Raw genomic sequence first — 16,289 nt, 5'->3', positions numbered from 1 at the left:
TTTTTGGGGGGGCCACCTTATCCAGGTAGAGAGCAAGGGCCATATGATGCTTACATTTTTTATCCTAGGGTCTAACATAGTGCCTGGTGCCTAGTAGGTGCTCAGTAAATGTGTATTATATTTAAATGGATGTTCCCACTTCTCCTGGCTATGGGTCTGAGAGCTGGTTTCCTTTTGAGTAAATCTATCACTGCACACAGTCTGATTTTGTTTGGGGGCCTGCCTGATTTCTCTGGCAGGGCTGGGGCTGGAGGGAGCCTGTAGACCAGTGCTAATTGGTGTCATTGAGTAATTAATGCAGAGTCAAGCCTCAAGCGGATTCCCAGGGAGACAGACACTGAGGGTGGCTTTCATACTTGGTGGGATGGGAGCTCCTTTCTCAAAGGACGTTACCAGAGTGCCGAGGCGACTGGCATGGTCTGGTGGGGGTTGGTTTGGCAGCCGGAATGGGGTTCATGGAGCAAGCTTGGAGAGGGGGTTTGTGCTGGTGCCACAGTTCTGCATAATATGGAGCGTGGCGCGATTGACTTTAAAGGAACACAAACCCCAGGCATGGGCTCTGGGAGCCAGGCCTGCGTCAACTCTGAAGAATTGATGGGTTCTGAGGGAAGCGAGGCTGATGGCATTAGCTTAGCACACCCGAAGCCCTCCCTGTCCTGCGGCCTGGGCCCTTTGGGATACCTCTACACTTTGGCATGGTAGTCAAGGCTCTCCGTGGTACCACCTCTGCTTACCTTTCCTGCTGTTTCCTTCTGATCCCTGTGCCCCAGCTTGCTGTTCCCAAAGCACACCATGCTCTACTTCTGGTCATGCTGTTCCTTCTACCTAAAACAATCTCCACTTCCTCCTCCTTCTGACCAAATTCCACTTATCTTTCACAATTTGGCTCACATATCACTTCTTCCAGGAAGCTCTCCCTGACCCCCTGTAGCAGTCAGGGTAGATTGGGTTATGCTACAGTAACCAGTGTCCCCAAAGAGCTCAGCAGCTTCAAGCAACAAAGTACTTCCTGCTCAGACTGTGTCTCTGACACAGTGGCAGGTGGTCACTCAGGAACTCAGGATTGTCAAGGCTGTGTCTTGACACATGCTTCCATAGTGACAGTAGAGGTAGGGAGAAGAGACGACGGAGAACCACACCACCAGTCTCTGGAAGCTTCTATCTGAAATGATGCTCGTGTTATTGTTGGTCGAACAATGGTGAAAGCAAGTTCTATGGCCCCTCTCAAGTTTGGCAGAGCGGGATGTATGAGCTCCCTTCAGGGAGGAACGTAGGATGTTCATGGCTGGTAATATGATCTCCTGGGAACGCCCACGTAGGCTGGGTGCATCCTGCATCGGAGCCCTTTCCATGCTGCTCTTGTACTACATCTGCAGACTTACCCGTCTTTTCCCCCAGAGAGTGAATTCATGATCCAAGGTCCAGAGGGCTGGCTCTAGCTCCTCCTGAAGGCCCCACGTCCTCCCCAGAGGAGACATTTGGGCCATGGAGGATGTGGGCGAATGAGCACATGGGCCCATCCCTGCTCCTCTGTAGCACTAGCTTTGCTGAAGATGAGCCAGCCCCAGCCCCAGCCCCAGTGACTCTCCACCCTCCCTTCTGCAGGCGCCGGGTCCTGGCCATCTCTGATGGGATCGAGCACATCGGGAACCTCCGCTGGGAGCTGGCCTTGTGTCTCCTGGCAGCCTGGACCATCTGTTACTTCTGTATCTGGAAGGGGACCAAGTCTACAGGAAAGGTAAGAGGTCGATCTTCAAGCAGCTAACCGTTGCAGAAGAGGGCTCACAGATGACCCAGAGAATAACGGGGAGTTCATGTTTCAGAGGCCAGCACTTAAGTTGGGAGCGGGAAGGAGCACTGGACTGGAGTGACCTCTACCCACCCTCACCACTTACTGACCGCTCACCTTAGGATGGTTCAGTTTTACCTTGTGAGCCTCGGTTTGCACATCTCTGAAATAATAAAGCCTTGCCCTGTCTGTCTTATTGAGTTGGGAGTTATGCAAGGCAAAGGGGTGAAGTGCTTTGAAAACTGGGAACTGCTGAACTGCTGCAATGATTCTTTGGTAATGAAGACAGGGTTCCAGGTGTGTGAGAGGGCAGGTGATGTGCTGGCTGCCTCCACTGACAGACCCCAAGATCTCAGGGGTGTATTTCTCCCTCACCTGGAGTCGAGGGAAGAGCAGCCACTTCATCTTGCAGCTTTGTGTGCCACCTGCACCAAGCAGCCTCCAGGGTTGCTGCCTCATCAGGGAAGAGAAACAGGAGGCTAGCTCTTAACTGCCATGGCCTGGGAGTTCCACATGGCTCTTCCACTCACAGGCTGTTGGCCAGAGCCTGAGACAGCGTTACCTACTACATGGGGGCTGGGAAGCAGAAGGGAGCATGGGAACATCTGGAGACTGGACACGCTGTCCACTGCAAGGATCAGTACAGAGGTTAGAAATGTGTGGCTCCTGGCCAAGTCCAACTCACTTCTGTGTTTACTTTAAAAAGGCGGGGAGGGGAAGAATTTGTTGACAACATTCCGAAATCAGGAGATTTCATGTGGAAAAAAGAAATCTGATTCTGGCATGCCTTGGAAAGTGAGATTTGGCAACCCTGGACTTGCCTGCCCACATAGTGGCATGTGTTTGAACTGAACAGCCACCACCTCCTTCCAGGGGGCTCTGGTTGGCCACAGTCCCCACCATTCCCTATCACCCCCAATCCTGTGGCTGAGTGTCAGCACCAACGTTTCCTCATTTTGCCATTCATTTTTTTTTCTTGTGGAAAAGAGGGAAATGAGGCATCTCTTAGGCCTGGGTTCCGCTGACCACATCCCTGCTTGCCTCCCGGCTTCCTATAGGCAGTTACTCATAAACTCTAAGTTCTTGGCTGGGGCAGCTGCTGGAGATAAAACCTCCAAGGAAACAGGAACTTAACAACTCTGGGCCCTTTTCCAAAAGATGTTCCCCTTAGCTCCCACAGTGGTGGGTAGGATGAAGAAGAAACTGCTAGAACGTTTGAGGTGGGCGGATCTGCAGGAGGGAAGCCAAGGTGCCCCATGCTACGGGCTATCCGGAAGCTGAGGGTGCACTTAAAACAGCCACACAGATGCAGGGGACTGCAGAAAGTATAGCAGAGACTCTCATGTCCCTGCAGCCAAGGTGATTTTGCTTACCTTTGCTTTTTGTAGTTTGTATCATGAAGACAATAGGATTTTTCTTTCTCCAACTGTAAAATTGTGATCATTATTAATCTGCTTCTTCAGACTCCACACACAATCTCCCATCCTCCTCCTGGCTGCCTCTGCTGGGAAAAAAGCCAGAGGTAATAAGAGTAAGGATTCAAGCCCCAGGTATATCCCTCTCTAGTCATGACCTTGGGCATGTCGCTCAACTTCTCTGAGCCTCAGTTTCCTCTTCGGTAAGACACGATTAATAAGTAAGCTTACCACCACATGGGGCAGTTGTGAGGATAGTTGAGTATGGTCAGTGCTCAGCAGAGTGAGTTACTAATAGTAAATGCTGAGTAAATGGCAATCTTTAAAAATCTCATCACAAAGATAATTCAGGTCGTTGTTTCTGAGTATTTACTATATGAAAGTGCTTCATGAACTGTGAAGAGAAGGGAGGAGGTATCATGGTTGGTATTATTACCACTTCTTCTGTGGTTACCACCCCTTGGGAGTTGACACAGAGGCCTGTGGGGCTTGGCTGGGTGGCAGCTGTGCGTGGGTGCAGGGAAGGCTGCTGCAGGAGGTTTGTGTGTGAACATGTGTGAGCTGTTCCAGGACCTCATATGGCCTTGAGCCCTAGGGCCCAAGCTGTGGGCCACAGCCCTGCAGTGTCACTTAGCCATAATGAAGAGGCTCAGTCCCACAGTGGGGCCCTTTGCTGCTGACTGGGCGATTGAGCCTGAGTGTCGGAGAATTCTAATGCAGAAATTGAGTTCGAGGAAGGGCAGACAGCTATGGTCTTGGAGATTTCAGAAGAGGCTTATGGGGAAGGCAAGGGAGCAAACACTTACCCACTGCCTTCCACTCCCTGGCACCTTGCAAGTGCTGCAGATCCTCACAGTCTGGGGAGCTGCTGCCTCTCCCTTACCAGTGGGGAACCTCGGGCTGAGGGAGGGTGGGCTGCTGGCCATAGTTGCATGGTGACCCTGCCTCAACACTGACCCCAGGCTACTCCCTCCATCCCTCTCCTTGGACTCTCTGTTAAGGGGTAGAACATTGCGTTGTTTTGAGTGTCCTTTCACGCATCTTCCCTGAACCTCCTGTTTCTCATCTCTGGTGGAAGTGGTAGTGATGACAATATGATAATCATCAGCAGTAATGGTTAATATTTTATGAGTGCTTGCTTTGGTAGAAGTGGTAGGGATGACAGTATGGTAATCATCAGAAGTACCGGTTAATATTTGTGAGTGCTTCCTCTGTGCTTCACATGCCTGCTCCATTTATGCTTTGAACAGCCCCATGAGATGGGAGCTATCATTATCCCCATTTTACAGATGAGGAAACTGAGGCATGGAGGGATTCAGTAACTTGCTCAAGGACCCTCTGGTAGGGAGCAGAAGACTGGGATTAACTCCCAGCATTGGTGACCATGCAGCCCATGACCTGGATAGGCTACTGTCATGCCTTTCACCTGCCGTGTAGAGACTATGGCTATTTTCTTATGGACTGATTGTGAAGAGGTATTTAATGAGATAGCACATAGTAGGTACTCAATGTTTATTGGTTGCAGTGCCTTCTAAACTGTGCTTTCAAGGGAAATGCTGAAACCAGATGAGCCAATTAAGTATTTTCCTGAAGACTGGATTTCTCCTCCATGTGTCCTTTGCCCAAGGCCAGCATTAGTATCCTGGATGAGATGTGGTTTGCTGAGCTGTGATAATCCTTAGAAATGGTTTGGTCCACTTCTGCCCTTATTTTATGGATGGAGAAACTGAGGTTCAGAGAGTGGAAGGGCCTTGCCCGAGGTCACATCGTTAGTAAGTGTCAGGCCAGGAGTGAGAGACTGGTCCCCAGTTTCTCAGCTCCTTATGAACGATGAGGTTCTGTGGGGCACATCTGACGGTTTAGAGCAGCCCCGCGTCCACGGATTGGCAGGTAGACTTTTCAGGGGAGGATCTCGCACTTTTGTTCCTCTTTATGTCTTGCTTCACTTTGGAGGTGAGCCCAGCATCCAAAGGTTTTTTGGGTTCTGTACAAACAAAAACAGCTAAAAATAAAACATTGGGTCATTTGAAACTTCCCAAGTGGGCAAAGGTCACCCCTGCCCCCGACCTCTGGGACCCTAGCCAGAGCCTTTTTCCCTTTTTCATGAGGCTGTTCGAGGAGGAAGAAACCCATCTCCAGCTACTGTCCAGCTGCGACTGGGTTGGTATTCCCACTTCATCTCTTCCCTGAAGTTCCAGCTTGCTGCCCATACTCAAGCCTCAGCACAAATTTTAATTTATAATAAATGTTCATTAATTCAAGAAGTCCCCAGACCCCTCCTTTCTCCTGGGAATATTTAAAAAACAATATTCCCAACTTTAAGTCAATTCAATAAGCATTTCACCTACTCAGGGAGGCAGACACTGTAGACCTGGCCTTTCAGCAGGTGGTTCTCTAAGTGGGGATTTGGGATCAGGTCACAAATGAATTGATCCCAAATGGGGCTATAGCAACACCAGGGGTGAAGTCCCAGCAGCACTACCTGCCATTAGCGTCTCCCCACCGACAACATCCACACACGTTCTTCTCCACGATCCCCCTCAGGCCCCTCCCAGTATGCCTCACAATCTTTTGATGTTAGGCATGTGGAATCTCCCTCCATTCCTGGGGTCTGACAAGCAATCTGTACTCTCAGAAGCAGCTATTCTGAGCTGGAGGGAGATTCCCTACATCCCAGCTTCAGTAGGTAGCAAGATGCCTGCCACTGACTGTTGCTTCATAGACATTTGTTGAATCAGTGAATCCCCCCTGTTCCTTGGGCCTCCCTGGAAAGTGCCAGAAATACACCAGAGAGACACTGGACAGCCTTGTCCCCACAGAGCATGTGGCTTGCTAAGGGTGGGGTTCAGACAAGTAAGCAGTTTAACTCTGAGTATTAGTTCTAGCATTAAACAATACAACTTGGGGATTCTCGTGGCTGAGAGCTGGCTCCAGAATATTAGAATGTAGCATGTCAGAGTTGGGAGGGATCTTGGTCTTGAAGTCCAAATCTGTTATATAAATAAGTGAATGAAGGCCCAGAGAGGTTGCAAAATTTGCCCAAGGCCACCCTACTTGGAAGGAGTCAAGCTGGAATTCAGATCCGGGCTGCCTTCCCTAAGCCTGGGCTTTGCCTGTTCTGTACCTCCAGATTGGAGTTAATGTGCAGATTCAACACAGATGCGTTGATCTTAGTTCTGAGCTCACAGTAGGTGCTCATTAAGCAGTTTATCTCCCTGCTCCAGTAAAATACCTGCAGTTTTAGTTCTTCATAGATATTTTCCATCACTCTAGACACTATTGGAAATTTCAGAAATCTCCTATGGAAAAAAAGGCTTTCTCAATTGTATATTAAGTCCTGAGAAAGCATAGGATTCTAAAGTGCTTGCTTTCTTCAGGAGGAGTCTTCCAGACTGTTTGTATCTTCTGGATGATAAACAGTTTCACTTTGGATCATTGGAATGGGAATAATTGAAATTAAGCAACCACAAAAGAGAGACATCTTCACTATTTTCCTATGTCTTTTTTTTTTTTTTTTTTTTTGGTCAACTGAGTCCATCTTGCCCATCCCTGCCACCTGCTCCTTCTGCTAGTCTGCTGGGCCTGCAACCACTCAGCCATGTTGGACACTGCTCATCCAATTATTGATCAAGTCTATTTTTGTTTAAAAAGAAAAACACCAAAAACATCTTATCCTCTCCATTTTTGTTTCCTACTCACACATTCAAGAAACATTGAACCTTCAGTTGCTCCCTAGTACCTCCAGAATGAAAATTGCCCTTAGAATTTCCCATTTGTATAAACATTGCTGACATGCAGAATGATACAACTGAAATGCTTTATATTCTATGAGACAACAATTTTATATAAACTCAAAATTATAAATTCTATCTTATGCCACAGCATACACAGCAATATTAGGTTTTGTGATATTTTTCTAGTATTTCCGTGAATATTTGTTGAAGCCAAAAAAAAAAAAAAAAAAAAAAAAAAAGAAACAAACATTTCATTACTCTGTGTCCTTCTCTTGTGGTTTTGGTAAGCCTTAATCTAATCCAGGGATTGGCCAACTATGGTTTTAGAGCCAAATTCAGTCTGCTGCCTGCTTTTGTAAATAAAGTTTTATTGGAACACAGCCACATCCATTCACCCACATATTATCCATGGCTGCTTTTGTGCTTCTATGGAGGCAGTGTGGAGTAATTGCAGCAGAGACTATGTGGCCCATAAAAACGAATATATCTTTACAGAAAATATGTGTGGACTGATGGTCTAATTTATTAAAATAATTTATGCAAATGAATTCCCACTTAAGAGGCTAATATGTAAATTGCTGTCACTCAAAGTATGAGCCATTTCAGATATTAAAAAGCAACATGACAGTTTTCAGTAGAGAGCTTTTCTGAAGGATCCTTAAGAATTTCACTCCAGCCTTCCAGCCCCAAATGGGGTATTTCCTATGTCTACATGTTCACTTGCTGGAGATGTTGCTCATTCACTCACTCATGCATTCACTCACCCAGCAAGTGTTTTCTGTGCACCTGCCATGCCAGGCACCAGGCTGGGGATTCTTTTCAGTGGTGAGTGAACCAGACTGTGTGGCTTACCATGGAATAGGGAGACGGAAAATAAGCAACATAAGTACAATGGGAGGGAGCACAGGCTGGGAGAGGGAAGCATGAGGGCAGGTGGCCTCCTCAGAGAGAACAAGGATGGCTTCTGTCAGTGATGGGAAAGATGGGACAGGGCCAGTGAGGAGTGGCACTTGTTCACTTGTGAGGCAAAGCGAAGTCAGTGCCTGAGCAAGATGGTGGCATGAGATCAGAAGGGAAGTGGCAGGGGTCAGGCCTCATCGGAGTTTTTCTAAGCGTGTTGAAGAACCACTGCAGGTTTTCCAGCAGGGGTAGCCTGGTCTGTTTTCATCCCTGTAGGCTGATTCTGGCTGCTTGTTGTGAATGGACTGCTGGGCAGTGGAGGGGCTATGGCAGGGAGCCCTGTTAGCATAGGACCAGGGAGGAGGTGGCAGGAGAACAGAGAGAGGTGATCAGATAAGAGACACCTCTCGGGGTTTCATCCTTGTTCTGCAGGTCTGGTTCCATATAAGATTTTGAGACCTTGCTGACCTTTGCCTTTGAACAGGGGTGGCTGGTCTGGCATTTGGCCTGGACACTGCCCTCTGCAGACAGCCACCACCACCCAGCAGACAGTCAGAGTGCCCCCCTATGCTGCCCCTACATCCTCCCCAGCTGGCTCGTGTTCTTTGCTCTCCCTACTGCCTGGTTCCTTCTTCTGTCCTTCTCTTGGTGGATGATTTATGGATTTTTCCCCCTCATTTCCTGGTCTCCAAGAGCAGTGGCTGGGAGGGGAGGGCACTGCAGAAACAATTCTGGTCCCTTCCCCACCTCCTCCTATTGCCACTTTAAAGGAAGCTGCAGGATTAGCTGGGATTTTAAGAAGAATCATGTCTTTTCACTGCTTTGGGGCTCTGTTTTTATTCTTTTCAAAGCTCCAGGACACCAAGGCAAGGAAAAAAAAAACCACACACACACACACACAGACAGACAGACACACTCACACAGAAACAGCTGCAAAAAGCCTTGAATTGATTTTTTTTTTCTTTTCCTTCCTTCATTCACCCACAAGTAGAGGAATTGGAGGTGGCACAGGACTCTTAAGCAGATCGTGTCGTCTGGAGGATGGTCATTGCAAGGCCAAGGCCTGAGTGGCGCCTTCTTCCCTCCAGGCCCTGCTCCAAGCCTTAACTCATTCAGTGCTCACAACAACCCTAGAGGAAGGTGCAAGGATTGTCCGCATTTCACAAATGAGAAAACAAAGCTGCATGGTGTGTAAGCCTTAAAATCATGGGGGATGGTGTCAGAGCCCATCAGGGTCAGGGAGGAGCTGGGAGGGGCCCTTGGCCACCGGGCAGGGGGGCAGCATTTGCAGGTGAGGGCACCTGCTGTAGCCAGCAGGTCTTGGATATACAAATGGAGTCACTGCTCAGAGGGGCTGCAGGAAGCTCCTCCCCTCCCCCACAGCCACCAAGGTGGGCTGGAGCACCAGTGGGGAGAGCCATCAGGAGCCCTACACAGAAAATTTATTCTTCAGGAACACCCTATAAAGTGTCCAATGGCTCAATGAGGCATAAAACAGGAGTAGAAGGGGCTTGGGAAATAAAAGGAAAGGATGCGTGAAAGAGCAGAGGACGGGCCCAGGAAAGGAACTGGGCAGCGCTGTCTCTGGGCCCTCAAGTGGCCTTTGTTGCAGTCTCAAGCGAGAGGAGAGCTGCCTTGGTGGCAGGACTCTCTCAGTGGCCCGGGCCGATGTCTGCATTCAGAGAGGAAACTAGAGCGTTCATGAGATGCATGCAGAATGCCCAGGCAGCCGAAGAGGAGAGCCCCTGCCCCAGGGCCCTGAACCCAAGGACACCGAAACTGCCATGGCGTTGAGAGCGCTTCTCATACCACAGTGGTTTGGGGAGAGCCGTAGATTGTGACATTAAGTCAAAAGAGTTCAGCATCTTGATTCAGTCCTTTCTCTGGCCTTGAATGACAGGGCTTCACCTTTAGCGGGAACCCTGGCAGCGAGGAAGCTTGGAAAGGAGGGAAGTTTTTCGACTTGGTAATACCGTCTTTATTAAAGCACAAAGGCCCCCCCAAAGTCCCAGTGATTGCTGGTTGCGGGGGAGGGGGGTGGATTCTGTGGCTGGCAGCCTGGAGAAGGCTGGGAGTCCCAGTGGAGGGGGTGGTGGGCAGTGGTGCTGCAGTTAACCCTTACCAAGCCCCTCCCGGCACCTGGCGCCTGTGCAGTGCTGTCCCTGTGTGTGGGTCTCCCTGGGAAACGGGAAGCCATCCTCCGTCAGACACCGAATAACCAAAGTAGCTTTGCTCTCAGTGTGGGATGAGGCACAGTGCTTTTGGAAAACTAAGCCAGAAATGAGTGGGGAGTTTATTTTGTATCTACTGAAAATTAGCTGTGTGCTAGGTGCTATGGGGAATGGTAAAAGAACGATTAGCTCTCAAGAATTGGGGAAAGAAGATAAGATGAGGCAAGGATGGTGGCCAAGGGGAATGGAATGAGCAGGAGCTGGGAGTCGGGAGCCCTGTCCTGCCACTCGCCAACTGTGTGAGTTAGTGTGGGCCGTCCAGGGCTGCTTCACCTCTCTGGGCCTTAGTTTCTCCTTCTGTCAGGGTGACAGTGTGACATATGCAGTGACAGTGGAATGTTGTCACTTGTGAAAGAACGAGCCCAGGCTGGGATGACTGAGTCGGGTGAGCCTGGCAGCCACGGAGGGCTGTGGTGGAGGAAGACACCCCGGGGCTAGTATGTCTGGGCAGCTCCAGGCAGGGGGACCCGAGAGCCACCTTGGACAGATGTGGTAAGAACAATGATGAGCAAAGGCTCAAAGGGGCATTTGAGGTTGCAGGGAGAGATGATGTGAGCCTGGGACTAGATGGCTAAGCCGCAGCTGGCATGTTGCAGGGGCACCCCCGCTTGCTGTCGCCCGTGGGCAATGGCCCGCTCACCCCAGTGCAGTGGGGATTGATGCGGAGCTGGGTCCCCCTCCAGAGCACCTGCCAAGGCCACCCTGCCCCTCCATCCCTGTTGCCACCCATGTCAGTCAGCATCCAACCAGAGAAGCAGAACCAGTAGGAGGTATAGAGGAAAAGCTCCAGTAGAGGAATCGGTGACTGTGGGAGCAGGCCATCTGGAGGGGCAGGCTGGGACTTCGCACAGCTGAAACTGCTGTCAGAATGTCTGCTGACAGGCAGAATGTCTTCCTCGCTGGGGAAGTCTCAGCTCTGCTCTGTAGGCCTTTCATCTGAGTGACTGAGGCCCAGCCTGCTTATCCCACATAATCTCCTGGATGTAGTGTCACCTGACCATGCCATAGCCTTAGCCACCTTGCACATTACAGAGCCAGCACAGCACCTTCATGCAGGTGTGCCCTGCCTCACGACTGGATAGTGTGGCACCAGTGGGCCACCTTACTGTGCACCCTGCCGGGCCCTGGCTGATTTGTGTGCCATGACCAGACTCAGCTTCCTTCCATACAGCTTTCATTGTGTAGCTCTCCCCTCAGAACCAGGCAGTAACTCCCCGTCACCTATGGTACTGAAACTGATTTTTAAAAATTGTCCAAACAACACTTTTAATAAGCTATTTCTAAGCAAAAGAATAGTCTCCCGCAGTCCCACCACCATACATTGTCTCATGTTTTTGCGTTGCCCTCTGATCCTTAACATGTGTAATCAGAGCTAACACTTTTGGAGGCTTGGCCACAGGCAGGCATTGTGCTAAGCACCATGCAGCATCATCTCTGTTAATTTTCCCAACAGCCTCCTAGGGCCTCATGCTATTATCTTCCTCTTGCCTTCTCTAAGGCAGAAAGAGGCTAAGGGACCCATTTGAGGTCTCAGAGACAGCAAGTAATAGAGCCAACATGCAGATGCAGATCTGTGTGGTTCCAGAGTCCTTGCCCTCATATCACATCTGAGCCCAGCATTCAAAGTCCTTCTCCATTTCGGTTCACTTGTAGTGTATGTAGACTTAGTATATTTACAACTTTACTGTATGTTTATACACATGTCTGTCCCATTATTAAAATAAGCTCCTGAAGGACAGAGTGCATGGTGCTGAACCTGGTGCCTAAATAAAAAAATGATGAATAGGTGAGTAGATGGGTGGGTGAGTGAGTAGATGGGTGGATGGGTACATAGATGGATGGGTGGATGGGTGGGCGAGTAGATGGATGGGTGGATGGGTGGGTGAGTAGGTGGATAGATAGGCGAGTAGGTGGGTAGGCAGATACGTGGGGAATGGGGAGATGGGTGGGGGGGCAGTGAATGGCTGTGTAGATGGATGGACAGAGGAATAATCAGCAAATTCAGTCCTCTAACTTTACTAATGAGGCTGTGATATTCTTGAGAACACACAGGTGACAATTAGCTAAGTAAAATACCTCCTGTTGATACAGCACTCTGTGGAGTAGATACTAATCACTCCATTTTGCAGATGTGAAAAACTGAGGCTCTAGAGCAGGCATCCCCAAACTTTTTACACAGGGGGCCAGTTCACTGTCCCTCAGACCGTTGGAGGGCTGCCACATACTGTGCTCCTCTCACTGACCACCAATGAAGTAGGTGCCCCTTCCTGAAGTGCGGTGGGGGACTGGATAAATGGCCTCAAGGGGTCGCCTGCGGCCCATGGGCCGTAGTTTGGGAACACCTGCTCTAAAATTTCAAGTGATGGAATGAGGCCAATTTTTAGTGGCCGAATTACGCTAATGAATCTAGAGCAACTTTCTGCCTCTAGAATACTGCACAGACCTAGATTCCCCATCCCTTACTTCATCATCCCTTTTGTTTCTGCCACATCCTGCTGTCTTTTGCTCCTGCAGGAAGCCTTCCCTGACTTCCCCCACCCTCATCCTTCTTGGCCGTCTCCTCACTCCTGCCATAGCTCTTGCTAGCAGCAGCATCCTGCTGCGCATCCCCAGTTTGCCTCTGATGTCTGTGTCGAGCTTGTGGATCCAGGAAGATTTCTTACTCCATGAGACGAATATTTATTAAGCCTGTCCTGTGTACCATGTCCTGTTCTAGGCACTGCAGATATCAACTCTAAACAAGATTACAGGCTGGAGTGCAAGTCAGACTAGTAAACAGACAGTTACAAAATCTTCCCGTGGTAAAGATAAACATGGCCCTGGGAAGGCAGTGGCATTAAGCTGGGGGGTGAAATGTGGACAGTTGTTAATTTCCCAGAAGCAGGAGAGATAAGGGATTCCAGGGAAAAGAAACCATATGTACAATGATCAAAAAGCTAAACTCCTTCCCTTTTCCCTCTCTCCTCTCTTCTATGTTCCTTCCTCTTTCCTTGTGTTGATTGAGAACCCATTGCATGCCAGGAACTCTAAGAACATGTATTTTTTATTCCTGGTGTGAGCCGCTACGAGTAGTCACTTGTTGATTGATTCAGTCAGCCAGCAGGTATGTGATGCCTGTCATGTGCTAGGACCCGTTTGATGGGGATGAAAATGCTAGCATTTCCTGGCAGTCACTCAGCCAGGGGTGAAGTTGCTCTTCTCCTTCACCCCTGATGGTGGCTAAGGGAAGAACAGAGGGAAAACTTGTCTTGGGAAAGAAGAGTGACAATCGAGGCAGGTTTGATAGAAATTGTGTATGGTTCCAAGTGTGCAGCTCTGGGTGTGAGACCCTTGTCTGATGACCACGAGCAAATGGAGGGAGACTGCAGGTTGAGAGGGAAGCAGGGAAATGATGGGTAGAGAGAGTCCCAGAAGCAGTGGATTCAGACAGACCCAGGTCCTTCCTGCTGAGCTGAGGCACATCATTTACAGAGCACCTGCCACAGGCTGGACTTTGGCCTGGGCCCTCCACTTTCGTGATTTAACTTAACTTTCATGGCAGATTGTTGGGTGAGTGTTGGCAAATCCACTTAACAAATGAAAATATTGAGATCCAGAGAGGTAAGTGATGTACACAGGGTCACACAGCTAGTGGAGGAGTCAGGATTTAAATCTACCAAGGTGGACCCCCCCCAAACCAATGCTTTTCCCTCTGGTACCCACAGAGTCCTCAACAAGCATTGGCCCTCCCTCTTCTTGGCAGACATTCAGCCACCTACCAGGCCAAGCGCTTATGATGTGCCGGGTACCCATGGTGGGCTGGGTAATTTGAAAAGGGAGAGGCGGAAGAGAACAGAGCCCATGGGCTCTGCCACCTCTGGAGACAGGCAGGCCCTGGCTGAATGGTAGCTTTGCCTCCACGGTGACCTTGGGCACAGGACTTCTTTTCCTCTGAGCTGTTTCCTCAGCTTTACCTGGAGACACTGAGAGACCCCACCTCTCCGGTTGTTACAGGCTCAAGTGAGGCGATGTGTGGAAATGCTCCCCCATGCTTGCATGCAGGGAACGCCCTGATGTTAATTTCATTATTATTGCTTATAGTTTTCACAAATCCATGCTCCAGCTTCAAAGTACTCTAGATTTAGTGGTGAAGTAAGATTGGATTCACTCACCTGAAGATAATCAACATGATTCTGTAGTAAATATTGTCCAATCCTAGCACAGTCTGTGTTGGTACAGAGTTTGGATAAGGAGGTGATAGTGGCCCCCAGTGGTCTGGAAAGGCCTCCTGGAAGCGGTGTGATTTCAGTATCACTTTGAGCAAGGGGAGGGGCTAAAACTGGACCTCACATTGGAGGAGGGGTGCAGAAAGGGAGAGCCAAGGATGGCTATAGGGGTTGGGAAGCCATAGGCTGGGCCAGACTTCAGAGTAGGGGAAGCACAATTGCCAGAGGAAGGTCCCATGGGCAGAGGGGAGCCATTGATGATTCCTGAGCAGGGGGTGTATTTTGGGAAAGTGAAGGTGGCACCTACAGGCCTCACATTGTACTCTATGCTGGACAGCAGCTGTCTTCCTTCCTGTTCAACAACCCCGATGTGTAATGAACTAGAACCCCCAGTGAGAACATTGGAGCAGACGATAATTCACTCAGCTGAAGCCAGACAAGAGCCTTATCCTGCATCACAATTAAGTTGTGTCACAATTGTGATTGGCTCAGTTTATTGGTAATAATAGTACCAACATCTAGGAAACAAATGCTTACTTAATGCCAGCCGTGGTGCCAGGGCTTTTACAAGCCACTCACAGACCCTGCACCCCTTGTTTGTGGCAAGGATTTTATAACATGGCTTTTGTCACCCTGAAATGCAAGTCATAAATAATCTGTCTGCATAGATAAGTTCAAGAAAATTGATATGATGCCCTAGCTATGTTATAAAGGAAAAGCAAAAAGAGAGCAACTTATAAATAAAACAGCATGTATTTCAATATGTAAATGCTTGAGCACACAAAAAAACATAATGAAGTAGTCAGGTGCTGGCACCAGCTTGTAAGAAATACATATGGATGTGAGACAAGAGAGCCGATGCACCACTGAATATTGTCTGTACTTTTTCACCATGTTTTACATCTTTAAAGAAGAACTAGCCACATGTGTTATTATAGAATCACCAAGAATGCAATAGCTATAATAGTGACTAATGCAAGAGTGTTATGTCAATAGCCCACATTCCACAGACAGTACAGATATTAGTGACATGATTTTTCTGAAATGATAAACAATGCTTGGTAAAGTACTGAATTAAAGAGACAGTCTTTCAATTTACATGGTAACTGCATTTCTGGAAAATTCAGTCTATATTAAAATGAGGATAAAAAAAAACTTTGAGGATATATGTAAAAAACAGAGTTAGCTTCTCACTTGAATAATTATAAACAGCTCCTCCCTTCCCCACAGGAAGTGGAACTTGTGGAAATCGTGAGAAGCAGGACAGTTGTTTGCTGTATGGGGATGGTCCCACACACCACAGGATTCCCACCATCTCTAGTTATTGGCCGTCAAATGTATCACCTCCATCTTTGTGATGACTCGAAATGCCTCTACATGTCTCCAGGTTGCCCCTGAGAGGATGCACTGTTCTTGTTGCAACCACTAACTTACATTATGTCATTTAATCTTCACAATAATCCTTTCAAATCGGTATTTTTGTTCCCATTTTATAGGTGGGCACACTGAGGCTTAGTGAGGTACAATAACCTGCTCAAAGTCACAGAGCTGGGACTAGAACCCACTCTGGTTTTCTGCCTCACCATGCCATTTAATATGGTGTTATTGTTTTGCGGAGCTCTGTGTCTTCAAATTAATTCAATGTGCACTTGTTAAACACCTACTGGGTTTTAGGTATTCTGGTAAGGAGTAATAGAGGCAAATATCTAAGACTTGGCCATGTGCAGCATATGGAATTTTCCAGAGAGACATAACATGGCTCTGGAAAGGAATAGAACAAGTTCTTTTTGCCCAGAGTGGGCAGTCCTCACAGGTGTGTAAAGAGAAACAGTCTGGATTAGTAGGTAGAGACCAGCTTAGGAAGGGCTTATAGACAAGTCTAGTAAGAAACTGAAAGCAATGGAGAGGCACTGAAAGGCCGAAAGCCAGGGGATGTTATGACTAGGCTTTATAAAAAGGCCACTGTGAAAGGTGGCATGTGGAATGAATAGGAGGGGGCTGAGACCAGCACACAT

General features: G+C 48.6%; 1 protein-coding gene across 1 annotated transcript in view; it reads left to right on the top strand.

Annotated features, from left to right (window-relative positions):
• The window catches only part of SLC6A11 (solute carrier family 6 member 11), a 117,375-nt gene that overhangs the window by 23,337 nt on the left and 77,749 nt on the right, over positions 1-16,289 (top strand). The window contains exon 5 of the mRNA XM_003927167.4: positions 1,606-1,738. Coding sequence (XP_003927216.2) covers positions 1,606-1,738 — 133 coding nt within the window. The remainder of the gene's footprint in view (positions 1-1,605; positions 1,739-16,289) is intronic.

This window comes from Saimiri boliviensis, chromosome 8 (genome assembly GCF_048565385.1).
Source record: "Saimiri boliviensis isolate mSaiBol1 chromosome 8, mSaiBol1.pri, whole genome shotgun sequence".
NCBI lineage: Eukaryota > Metazoa > Chordata > Mammalia > Primates > Cebidae > Saimiri > Saimiri boliviensis.
Note: the sequence above shows the minus strand (reverse complement) of the source record. Positions and strands in the feature narration are given on the sequence as shown.